Genomic DNA, 13,578 nt, shown 5'->3' on the forward strand with positions numbered 1-13,578 from the left:
CTCTGCGCGCGTTCCGCTCGATTACTATTTGTGTACTTCTGTGAACTCTGCCGAGTAAAGACACTTTCCAGTAAACATACAGTGAAGCCTCTTCCGCATACCGCCAATTCGAAAAGACCACCCCGTGTTTTTAAACCAGATTTTCTGTAGTTTTGTAAGCTTAGCATACCGGCAAAAACATAACGATAATCTGGTGGGGCCCAGTGCAAAATGTCACAAACTGGGCCACCAACTATCATGGGTCAGTTATAGTATTGGTCTTCTTTAAAGAGGACAACCAGCAGAATTTTGCTACATGAACTAAAGGCAGTGCCATACAGGCACCAAGATGCTGAATCCAGGCATACCTGTTATAGAAAGATCCGATGCTTCGTTGATTAAATATCTTTAATCAAAGTGTCAGAAAAGCCCTGCAATTTGATGTGTGCAACATGTTCGCGTCCCCTCGTTTATTCCTCCTCCTCTGCCGTTCTCTGGCTTGCCCCCTTTTCTTTAATTGAATATTGCGCTGCTCCGCCATTGCTGTTGGCGGCGTGTGCACATTGCCACAGTGCTCAGGTCTTCGTTAAAGTGGTGGCAGGGTCCGCGCATGCGTGTACCACTATCTCCAGCGCCATTTAATTGAACACTTTGCGGTGAAGACTGAGAAGAAGCATCAGTGTATGTGCGCAGATGTAAAATAAATAAATTAGTTGCCACTGTTTTAAAGAAAAACTGAAGTCTGTGACAATGCGCCTGCGCCGCCAACAACAGCAATGGTGGCTCGATAGTAAAATAAAGTGGGCAAGCCAGGAGGACGCCGGAGGAGGAATAAACGCAGAAGACCTGACCCACAAAGACCCGTGCATGTTGCACACATCAAAGTGCAGGGCATTTCTGCAACTTTGATTAAAGATATTTAATCAACCAAGCATCAGATCTTTCTATAATAGGCATGTCTGCAATCAGCATCCTAGTGCCTTATGGCACTGCTTTTACCTCATATAGCAAAATCCTGCTGGTGTGTCCCCTTTAAATGTGTGAAAGGGACTGTTCGAGCCCTCTTAGGGGTACTTTGCACACTACGACCTTGCAAGCCGATGCTTGCGATGCCGAGTGCGATAGTCCCCACCCCTGTCGCAGCAGCGATATCTAGTGATAGCTGCCGTAGCGAACATTATTAAGGGGGCGGGTCGTGCGGCGTCACTGTGACGTCACACGGCAGGCGGCCAATAGCAGCGGAGGAGCAGAGATGAGCGGGACGTAAACATCCCGCCCACCTCCTTCCTTCAGCATAGCCGGCATGAGCTACGAATAGCAGGTAAGGCGATGTTCCTCGCTCCTGCGGCTTCACACACAGAGATGTGCGCTGCCGCAGGAGCGAGGAACAACATCGTACCGTCGAAGCCGCGTAATTATGGAATTCCCCGACACTACACCGATGATACGATTACGACACTTTTGCGCTCGTTAATTGTATCATCTAGTCTTTACACACTACGATGTCGAGAGCGACGCCGGATGTGCGTCACTTTCAACATGACCCCACCGACATCACACCTGCGATGTCGTAGTGTGCAAAGTGCCCCTTAGTCTCCAGGGCCCAACTGCAACCCCTGCACTCATCCCTACATACCGGCTTTCTTCAAAACATGCAACTTTTTCAAGTAAAAAGTCGCAAACCCAGTTAGACCGACAGAAAACTATCAGCATCGTGCAAAGTTTATGACTTGCTTGTGCCATTTTGATTACTTGGGGCAAAAACATAAGTGAAAGCCACAAGTCAAAAAAGAAATATAATAACTATATATATATGTGTGTGTATATATGTATGTATGTGTATATATATATATATATATATATATATATATATATATATATATATATATAATTATATAATATACACACACACAATGTCCTTATTTCAGCAACTTGCAAAACATAAGATAGAATCTGATATTGGAGGGTTTTGAGGCTCTATAGACTTCTGTGGGTTCTGTACTTGAATGTTGCAGTGATACAATGTGCGAATGTGTCTGGAATGGGAGATTACATTGATGTAATAAAGCTTTGCTCTGATCTTCTTACGCTCTACAATTAGTTCTTTGGTAAGCGCGCTCCCTTCTTGGAATATTACGGATTTTCTGTTTACTGACTTGCACTGCACTAGTTAAATGATTAATCCTTGGAGATCCACTATAACTTATGTTTGCTTTGTGGGTTTGACTTCTGTTTTTTCAGATTTGGATGATAACCTGCCCATAAGTCATTACTGTATTTTTAATCTAACCTGTCCTCCGTTACTGATAATTGCCACATTAAATAGGTAGTTCTGTGTTATTCTATGCAGTAATCATATAGATCCCTTTCCTTTCCCCCTCCCCAATTTATAAGGTTTCGGTGCAATTTGTAAAGAAACAAGAAGTTGAGTCCCCACACCGCCCTCCTCTAAAACAGCACTACTCTCACCTAGAGGCAGTGTTGGGTATTGCAAGTTATGTGAGTGGAGCCGAGCCACAATACCAGCCAAATCACAAATCCTAGACAAGTATTTGCTTGTTCTTTGGGAATTAGGGGGGTTTATGCAGTTGCTCCTTTTTACTTGCCCTCGCTATGAAATTGCCTAATTTTCAAGCTGCCCATACACAATATTTTACATAAACTATTGCCTGTGATGGTGACTACTATAATCCGCTAAAAATGTGACCTATAGAATACTATTTTTTTGAAGCCCACTTTTTTTTTAGGTTTTTTTTTGTCTATCTTGTTGCTGGTGGGATTGTTTATATGGACACTCTCACAATGTTAAAGAAGTTGTCCAGTTACCAAAACTGATTTTTTTTTTTTCTGATAAATCTTGCTAATATCTGCCCCTCAACACATCTATTATGTTTTTTCAGCAAAATTACCTTTCATTGTGCACTAGCAGCACATGCACATTGCTGGCTCCAGCTCTGATGGGGTTAATCTCTCCTCTGACTTCCTGTGTTCAGTTCCTACAAGTCCCAGAATTCTTTGTGGCTCTAGGGCGGTGTCTGGCTTATCTAACACACCCATTGTGTCTAATACACCCACTCTGCTCCCACCCAAACCCTCCTCCCTGCCTCTTCCCAGTGGATGCACTGAGATCAATTACACAGAGACAGCAGCAGCTCTGCACAGCCAGGGGAAGAAAGTGTGTGCGCGTATATACAGTGTGTGTGTGCGTATATACAGTGTGTGTGTATATATACAGTGTGTGAGTGAGTGTGTATGTGTGTGTGTGTATGTCATACTCACCTGTCTGCAGGGTCCCGGTGCCATGCCTGCTTCCAGCCCCTGTCTCGGTCCCGCCGCTCTGGCTGTGTGCAGTCTCCCCGGTGCATGCACGAAGCTTGCAGGACCTGGCCGTGGATCACCTGATGCAGTCACCTGACGCATCAGCTGATCGATTCTCGACGGCCTTTTCGCGCCCGGCCGGCTATCAGCTGATCCTGCCGACAGGGGACTTCATCAGCTGATTACCGGCAGCTCCTGCAGTGATGGGCCAGGATCAGACTCTCATCCGATCGCTCTAGGAGCTGCCGGTAATCAGCACAGACGTGAGTATTTATTTATTTATTTTATTTTTTTTTTGCACTGATTCTTCAGCTGATTGTATAAAAGCCGATTATACAATCAGCTGATGTGTGATGTGATTCACGTAGTTTAACCTGACACATCATCTGATCGCTTTGCCTTCCAGCAAACCGATCAGATGATATTGGATCCGGATTGGACGGCGCGGGACCCTAACCCAGGATTACTGCGGAGGGGGGTTTATTTCAATAAAGATGGAGTCACTAATTGTGTTGTGTTTTATTTCTAATAAAAATATTTTTCTGTGTGTTGTGTTTTTTTTTTTTTTTTTTTTTTATCATTACTAGAAATTCATGGTGGCCATGTCTAATATTGGCGTGACACCATGAATTTCGGGCTTAGGGCCAGCTGATAATATACAGCTAGCCCTAACTCCATTATTACCCGGCTAGCCACCCGGCATCAGGGCAGCTGGAAGAGTTGGATACAGCGCCAGAAGATGGCGCTTCTATGAAAGCGCCATTTTCTGGGGTGGCTGCGGACTGCAATTCGCAGTGGGGGTGCCCAGAAAGCTTGGGCACCCTTCACTGTGGATTCCAATCCCCAGCTGCCTAGTTGTACCCGGCTGGACACCAAAATTAGGCGAAGCTCACGTCATTTTTTTTTTTTAAAATTATTTCATGAAATTCATGAAATAATTAAAAAAAAAAAAAGGGCTTCTCTATATTTTTGGTTCCCAGCCGGGTACAACTAGGCAGCTGGGGGTTGGGGGCAGCCCGTACCTGCCTGCTGTACCCGGCTAGCATACAAAAATATGGCGAAGTCCACGTCATTTTTTTTTTCTTTTTGGGTAAAAAACTGCATACAGTCCTGGATGGAGGATGCTGAGCCTTGTAGTTCTGCAGCTGCTGTCTGCTCTCCTGCATACAATGAACATTTTGAATAAGGAAATGACATCAGACCTTTTTTATTTTTTTCATCAACAATCTTTAATGGCATTGTGCACTGATTAAAAACGCAGTGAGCAAAAACGCAGCAAAAAAGGCACCAAATCGCGGCAAAAACGTGACATGCAGCACCGCAGGTGACAGAGCATAGCAAGTTGGTGACATGCTCTGCTCTGACACATAGTGTGCTGCATGTCACTGTATCCACTCTGGGACTTGTTGTGCAGGTGACCGGATGATACATGTCACTAACTGCCCCACTCTGTGATTTCTGCTGCATAGTACCAACTGTATACACTCTCACCTGCACAACAAGTCCCATAGTGGAGACAGTGACATGTAGCATCCGGTCACCTGCACTACAAGTGCCAGAGTGGAGAAAGATAGTTACATGCAGCACACTATGTGTCAGAGCAGAGCATGTCACTGTCTCCACTCCGCTGACCTCACAGCCCGTACACGCTGCGATGGATGCAGGGGGACACAGAACAAGTAATCGGCCGACACTGGAGTCATCTGATTACTTGGGATGAATTGAGCAGTAAAATGCTCTGGTGCTCGATGGGCGAAGCCCATGCCGTTTTTTTTTTAAAAAAAATTCATTAAAAATAAAAAAACAAAAAAATCACATTGTTTGTGGGCTCCCGCTGCATTTTCTGTTGCTAAGGGTAACCAAAGCAGCTACTGGCTGCTAGTCCCCGCTGCTTGGTATTACTTTCACTGGCAATAGAAATGCAGGGAAGCATTTTTTTTTTTTTTATAAAGGTTTTTCCCTGAAAACGTTTTTAAGAAAATGACGTGGGTTTCGCCATATTTTTGTATGCTAGCCAGGTACAGCAGGCAGCTACGGGCTGCCCCCAACCCCCAGCTGCCTAGTTGTACCCGGCTGGGAACCAAAAATATAGAGAAGCCCTTTTTTTTTTTTTATTTCATTAATTTCATGAAATAATTAAAAAAAAAAATGACATGGGCTTCGCCGAATTTTTGAGTCCAGCCAGGTACAACTAGGCAGCTGGGGATTGGAATCCGCAGTGAAGGGTGCCCAAGCTTTCTGGGCCCCCCGCTGCGAATTGCAGTCCACAGCCGCCCCAGAAAGTGGCGCTTTCATAGAAGCGCCATCTTCTGGCGCTGTATCCAACTCTTCCAGTGGCCCTGGTGGCAGGTGGCACACTGGGTAATAAGGGGTTAATACCAGCTATGTTTTACCCGCTGGTATAAAGCCCGAGATTCTTAATGTCAGGCCAAGGTTGACCTGGCCATTAAGAATCTCCAATAAAGGGTTTAAAAAAAAAAGACCACACAGAGAAAAATACTTTATTAGAAATAAATACACAGACACAGTAGGGACTCCATGTTTATTACTCCCTCTCACCCCTCCACGATGGAGAGATTTCTGTACTGACCATGCCAGGAGAGAGCGAGGGAAAAGAGAGAGAGCGAGGGGGTGGAGGAAAAGAAAGCGAGCGGGGGGGGGAGGAAAAGCGAGCGGGGGGGGAGGAAAAGAGAGCGAGGGGGGAGGAAAAGAGAGCGAGGGGGGAAGAGAGGGGAGAGGAGAGGGGGATAAGAGGGGGGCAGAGAAGAGGGGGAAGAGGGGAGGGGGAGAAGAGTGGGGGGAGAGAAGAGAGTGGGGAAAGAACAGGGGGGGGGCAGAGGTGCTCTGTCACCAACTGTCTCCACTCTGTGACTTGTGGTGCAGGTGACAGAGTGCAGACAGTTGGTCCCATGCAGCAGGACAGATGGCAGAGCACAGCGGTGACATGCCTGTCAGTGTCTTGCTGCTGGGAGGAGCAGATGATCACACTGCCCGACACCGGCCGCTCTCCTGACATCGCAGCAGAGCGGGCGGGTGGACAGTGTGATCACATACTTACGTGCAGGGGAGGATTCAGCTGAAGACCCCCCCCCCCTGTACTGCACACTGGCGCCCCGTGCTTCAGCCTCACCATCTGCAGGACGCGGCTCCACACAAACGTCGTCCGGATCCTCTGCTCGATGCTGAGCTGTGACGTGCGGTAGTCACCGCCCACAGCCCTGTCACTCAATCTGAGTGGCGCCGGCATCCTGTGACATACCCGTCTTGTTTGAGAGCCCGGAAATACCGGGACGTCAGAGGATGCCGGCGGCCACAGCTCCAGGGGGTCATGTGACCGGCACTGAGCGTGCAGGATAGCGCCGCTCAGTGCCAGAACTGGAAACAGAAGCCAATGGAGAAGACGCCTAGAAAGGTAAGTAGAGCTCATACAGAAAATAAAAAAAATGGGTGAACCACCCCTTTAATCCATCACATTGAAAGTCTATATTTGGTGAAGAATGTATATATGTAGTAATCTACACTAATCGTATATAGATCTGCTCATTTATATTCTTCTTGTTTTTCAGATCAAAATGAGCTGCAACGTTCTTCTCGGTTTTGGACAGCAACTGTTTCGTCGTAAGGTTGTAGGATCCGACTGTAAAGAGAGCCGATTTGCCCGATGTCTCAACACCTTTGATTTAGTCGCTCTGGGAGTGGGCAGTACTCTTGGTGCCGGGGTATATGTCTTAGCCGGGGCTGTGGCCCGAGAAAATGCTGGACCTGCTATCGTTCTCTGCTTCCTCATTGCTGCTCTTGCTTCAGTTCTTGCTGGATTATGCTATGGAGAATTTGGTGCTAGAGTTCCAAAAACTGGCTCTGCCTATCTGTACAGTTACGTCACCGTGGGGGAATTCCTGGCCTTTATAACAGGATGGAATTTAATTTTGTCTTATGTTATTGGTAAGTTGGTCATAATATTCACCGGATTGGGTGAACATTGGTAGATCAGTGTGGGTTGAATACAAAGGACCTGGACCACCTTTACCTCAGCACACCTTTATAGAGTATGTTTGTGGATATGTATGTGTACAGTGGGTACAGAAAGTATTCAGATGCCTTTTACACTTTTCACTTTGGTAAATTCAAAAAAGTTCATTTTTTTTTCCTCATTAATGTACACTCTGCACCCCATCCCCCATCTTGACAGAAAAAAAACAGAAATGTAGAAATTTTTACAAATTTATTAAACAAGAAAAACTGAAATATCACATGGTCATAAGAACTCAGACCCTTTGCTCAGTATTGAGTAGACGCACCCTCCTTTTGATCTAGTACAGCCATGAGTCGTCTTGGGAATGATGCAACAAGTTTTTCACACCTGAATTTGGTGATCCTCTGACATTCTTCCTTGCAGATCCTTTCCAGTTCCGTCAGATTTGGATGGTGAATGTTGGTGGACAGCCATTTTCAGGTCTCCAGAGATGCTCCATTGGGTTTAGGTAAAAAATGGTCACAGAGTTGTTCTGAAGCCACTCCTTTGTTATTTTAGGTGTGTGCTTAGAGTCATTGTCTTGTTGGAAGGTGATCCTTCTGCCAAGTCTGAAGTCCAGAGCACCCTGGAAGAGGTTTTCTTCCAGGATATCTCTGCACTTGGCCGCATTCATCTTTCCTTCAATTGCAACCAGTCGTCCTGTCCCTGCACCTGAAAAACACCCCTATAGCATGATGCTGCCACCACCATGTTTCACTGTTGGGATTGTATTGGGCAGGAGATGAGCAGTGCCTGGTTTTCCCCCCCACACAACGCTTAGAATTATCACCAAAAAGTTGTATCTTCGTCTCATCAGACCAGAGAATCTTATTTCGCATAGTCTGGGAATGTTTTGTGTTTGGTTTTGTTTTTTTTTTTGCAAACTATGTGGGCTCTCATATGCCTTGTACTGAGGAGAGGCTTTCTTCGGGCCACTCTGCCATAAACACCCGACTGGTGAAGGGCTGCAGTGATAGTTGACTTTGTGGAACTTTCTCCCATCTCCCTACTGCATCTCTGGAGCTCAGCCACAGTGATCTTGGGGTTCTTCTTTACCTCTCTCACCAAGGCTCTTCTCCCACGATTGCTCAGTTTGGATGGACGACCAGTTCTAGGAAGTGTTCTGGTGGTCCCAAACTTCTTCCATTTAAGGATTATGGAGGCCACTGTGCTCTTAGGAACCTTGAGTACTGCAGAAATTCTTTTGTAACCTTGGCTAGATCTGTGCCTTGCCACAATTCTGTCTGAGCTCCTTGGGCAGTTCCTTTGACCTCATGATTCTCATTTGGTCTTACATGCACTGTGAGCTGTCAGGTCTTTTCTATAGACAGGTGTGCGCATTTCCAAATCAAGAACAGTGGAAACGGTTTACGAGTAACCTGGTTTGCGAGTATTTCACTATACGAGCAAAGCTTGCTGTAAATTTGTAACTCAGTTTTTGAGCAAGATTTGCCGTACAAGCAAATATTCACCGCACACACTTCAGTTCCGTACTTTAACCGCACTCTGACCCGCTCTTGCAATCCACACAAACACACCCAAGCACGCACGCACACACATTATGCTCACCTTACCTTCTGTTCTGTTGCTGGCCTCATGGTTCTTGTAGGTCGCCAGTACTGGATGTGTATCGGTTAACCATTGCAACGATGGAGGAACTTCCGCTGTCAGCCTCTACTCAAAAGCAGCGCGATGACCAATCAGAGGCAAGCGATTCCTGCCTTTGACGTCAGCGCTCTGGCAGCGGAAGTTCCTCCATCATTGCGATGGTTACCTGATACACATCCTGTACTGGCAATCTACAAGAACCATGAGGCCGGCGATAGAACGGAAGGGAAGGTGAGCATAAAATGTGTGCGTGTGTGGAATGGCACAATAGGGGACCAGGATGGGACATTGAACAAGTTGTAGAATTAATTGTCTGAGGTTGCATTATTTCCTATGGGAAATCTAGCTTTTCTAGACGAGTAAATTGGTTTACAAGCACACCCCCAGAACGGATTGTTCTGGTAAACCAAGGTTCCACTGTATTATCAGCTTAATTAAACACAGCTGGACTCCAATGAAGGAGTAGAACCATCTCAAGGAGGATCACAAGGAAATGGACAGCATGTGACTTAAATGAGTGTCTGAGCAAAGGGTCTGAATACTTATGACCATGTGATATTTAATTTATTAAACAAAACATTTTGCACTTTTTTTTTTTTTTTTTTTTTTTTTTTTTTTAAATTTCTTGGGGGGGGGTTCTGTCAAGATGGGGTGCAGCGTATACATTAATGAGAAAAAATGAACTTTGTTTCATTGAAGCCATTTGGTAAATTAAAAAAAAAAAAGTAAAAAATTTAAAGGGGTCTGAATACTTTCCGTACCCACTGTATGTGTAAAAAAAAATATTTATTTATATCAGCACCACAGCCTAATTGTGTCCAAACGTCTCTAAAAGACACTGGCTATGTGTCCTATTCTTTATAAAATAAAACAAATAAAACAAATCCAAAAATAAGCAGCACAGCAAATGATTGGAAGAGTTATTCCCATCTCCAAGATCCTATCCTAATATATAGTGGGTGCAATAAGAAGAATATTGGCCAATACCTCTAATTAGAAATGTATAGTTTTTCTGATTCACTATGTTGCTTACCTCATGTTCAGGGCATTGCAGGACCTTTTAGGTATCCATGGTTACGACCACGCATATAGTCAGTTAGTTGCTTTTGGTCATAACCATGGATACCTAAGGTCCTGCAATGCCCTGAGCATGAGGTAAGCAACATAGCTAATCAGGAGAACTATACTACATTTCTAATTGGCGGTATTTGCTGATATTGTTATTATTACACCTACGACATATTTGGATAGGATCTTGGAGATGGGAATATCCCATTAAGGAGAAAAAAAAAGTTAAATGAGCCTTCGATTTGCCCAAACCAGTTATATTTCAGTTCTTTCTTTGGAGCCTTTCTGAAATAGATAGGCCTCATTTATAAAAACTAGAGAGAAGCAAATCGATTCACAAATAATTGAATTCATGCTAAATACAACATTTTGGGGATTAAGTTCACAAGAATTCTGCAAATTGTTGGGTGACCATTCAACTACTGGCAGGATCTCTCCACATTTACCAAAGTATATGATTACATGGCTGTGAGTTGTTGTATGCAACAGCCACAGGCTCATGCTATGGTACGACTGTTGAGCAGACGGCAGATGGCGCTGTGTTCATTGTGTATGCCGTATTGTGTCAGCTCTTCTGTAATCATCTATGTTGTGGTGATAGCGCGATAATGGTTGCTGAATACCCTGAGTAAAACGGTTCTGTCTCCCATAATGTCAGAGTGCCACTGATGCTGCTGTAATCTACAACACGTTACCCCGCAGGGTGCAGAAATATAAAGAATATGCAAGAATAAATACCAAGTGTATGACAATATCTCATCTGCACATTTATCAAAACTAAAACTGAAAAAAAATTTGTCTGTTTTTTGGTAAATCTGGGTGTTGATGAGTTGGGATTGTTCCTATAATATTTTTCTTTTTCTTTTAAGGGACCTCAAGTGTGGCCCGCGCCTGGAGTGCCACTTTTGACGAACTTATTGGCAAACATATCGAGAGCTTTTGTGAACAGCATTTTTCCATGAATATGCCGGGTGTGCTGGCTAAGTATCCGGATCTGTTCTCTGTCATCCTAATTGTGGTATTGACGGGTAAGTTTCATATAAGAAATTATGAGAGCTATAATCAAAAAGTGCCACATTGGAATACATATTATACGGCTCCTGCTCTTAATGATGTACATTTTGTGGGAAAAGACATTCACATAGGCCACATTCAGACGTTCATGAAACGTGGTCCAAGTGTGAACCACAATGACTAGCTACGTGTCTCCAGACTCAAACTTGACCGCTTCATAGGCATATATGTGGCTTCTGAACTGTGGTCTGGAGACCCATGGCTGGTCCATTCATCATGGTCTGTACACATATTGTGTTTCACGGGTGTCTGAATTTGGCCCTTGGGCTAAGTTCACACAGAATTTTATTTTAGAAGGATTTTGAATGAGTTGAGCTCCAAAATCTTCCTCGAAAACTACTTTGAATACTCTTTGTATTCAGTTCAGTGGAAAGTTGACTTTGGTCTTCATTTGGTGAGTTTAAAGGGCACCAATCACCAGTATTTTGCTATATAAACTAAAGCCAGTGCCATACTGGCACTATCACGCTGATTCTATACATATCTTTAGTGGTCAGCTCTGATGTATAGGTTTTAAAACACAAGCAAGTAAAGTTTGTAAAATGAGCAGCTTTTTGATTGGCAGCAGCTGCCAATCAGCTAATAGCTGGATGGCTATTAATAGTGATTACTGCCTCCCCCCTATCTGTTGTTTATGCTAATTCTATTATAGAAGTGTGGCGCCCCTGTGGTTAGGCGCAACAGGGAAATACAGCACCTTAACAGCAAGGTGCAGTGCTCTTTGGTCACCGGTGAAAGAGAGAAGAAATGCAGAGTCTTATATTAGATTGAGTAACATTGACTTAGCAGCCCCTACCTTCATATTCCTGGGACTGTTTATATAGTAGGTCCATAGGGGGGTGGAGCCAAGCTGAGCGTGAGACGCAACGTGGTTGCCAGGACGACTGGGTGACAGTCAGTTAACAGTCAGTCAGTAAAGAGTGACAAGAAGAGATGAGAGTAAATTGATGACTGAAAGAAGGGTTAGAATTAAAATAGGCCCGACGTCCTGAGCGAGGGTACCCCAAAAGAAAGACACTGGAAAAGGGGTAACCCAGACGGAAAGAGGACGCTTTAGGTCTGGCGAGAGCCGGCTGAAGAGTTCAGGTTGACACCGGTATAACTGGACCGAGGAGGTTTGTCAGGTTTATCCCCAAAACCATTGACCGTTAACCTGGGATCCTAAATAAGAGGAGTCCCGGTACCCATCAAGAGTCTGACTACTAACCCGAAGCAGAGTTCACGACGCTGTTGCGGGATGGATAAAGAAATCGTGCAGCATCAGAACCCTGGGAAAACCAGTGACGAGACTAACGAGTGGGTTAAAGAGGGAGTCACAGAGCCCTCAGAGCAGAGACCGAGAGAAACTAAGAAAGGTTACCTCAGAGAGAGACTCTGTCATCAAATCTCCTCCGAAACTTGTGACCATTGGCCTTCTGGTAACCGAACTGTTGCTGCTGTGAACTGTGCAAAATAAACCAGATGCTAGTAAAAAGGACTTGTTTAAGCTGATGTGGACTCGGTGTGTCATCTCTCCGCCGTTCTACAGGACCCTTCAGAGAAGAAGGCAGCCATCACCGCTCGGTCGCTTCCTTCCTGGTCAGCGACCCGCCACCCTGAGGTAAGAAATCTCCACCTGTGGGGAGCTGAGACCTCTTAAGCTGCCGTCACCATCGCCTCAGAGGTCGGCCGCGGGCAGCGCAGGTATATCCTGCTTACCAGACACCACAGGTGGCGTCTTGTATATCCCCAAAATCATCCCTGAACCCCATTCCACAGCCGCAGAGTGAGCGCCCAGGGCACGAAGCCGGGACCGATCACCTGTGATAACGCCATCGAGAGTAAAGTATCCGTAGTCCCGGCGCCAGAGTACCCCTACCGAAAACCCTGATGGTCGACTCAGAAGCATCTTACTAAGTGTCTAGAAGGACCTTTGCTGATGTCATACCCATGTGACCAGAAGGGGTGGGGCCTTAGCCAACATAGCTGATACCAGGAAATAACCTTATTTTTCTGTTGGCTGAGGCCCCGCCCCTTCTGGTCATATAGGTATGACATCAGCAAAAATCCTTCTAGCCACTTATAAATAGAAAAATCACAAACGCTTATGTAATAGAATTAATTAGTATAAATAACAGAGGAACAACAGGCGGGGGGTGGGAATTGCTATTAGCTGATTGGCAGCTGCTGCTAATCAAAAAGCTGCCCATTATTTTACAAACTTTACTTGCTTGTGTTTCATAACCTATACATTCGAGCTGACCACTAAAGGTATGTATAGAATCAGCCTGATAACCTAAAGCCTGCATTATACTGGCATTATGTATGAAAATCCTGGTGATTGGTGCGCTTTAATGTCACTTCTATGAGGCAGATCCTTTTGTAATTGTTCCAAACTGTCAAGTCAAAAAAGCTACAAAACTGTGAGGGAGGGGACGGGGAATTAAAAAACCTCTTAAAAATGAGGTCAGGGGAAAAAAAGGGATTCTTCTTGAAAGACTCTCCCACCTCCATAAAACTCAGTGAGAACCTCTCCTTAG

The 13,578-nt window shown here is 44.9% G+C and overlaps 1 protein-coding gene across 1 annotated transcript in view; it reads left to right on the plus strand.

The window, feature by feature from the left end:
- SLC7A1 (solute carrier family 7 member 1) overlaps positions 1 to 13,578 on the plus strand; it is a 92,157-nt gene that overhangs the window by 29,939 nt on the left and 48,640 nt on the right. The window contains exons 2-3 of the mRNA XM_075337359.1: positions 6,864 to 7,239; positions 10,855 to 11,013. Of these exons, the coding sequence (XP_075193474.1) occupies positions 6,870 to 7,239; positions 10,855 to 11,013 (529 nt within the window). The 5' untranslated portion in view covers positions 6,864 to 6,869. The remainder of the gene's footprint in view (positions 1 to 6,863; positions 7,240 to 10,854; positions 11,014 to 13,578) is intronic.

This window comes from Anomaloglossus baeobatrachus, chromosome 2 (genome assembly GCF_048569485.1).
Source record: "Anomaloglossus baeobatrachus isolate aAnoBae1 chromosome 2, aAnoBae1.hap1, whole genome shotgun sequence".
In the NCBI taxonomy this organism is placed as follows: domain Eukaryota; kingdom Metazoa; phylum Chordata; class Amphibia; order Anura; family Aromobatidae; genus Anomaloglossus; species Anomaloglossus baeobatrachus.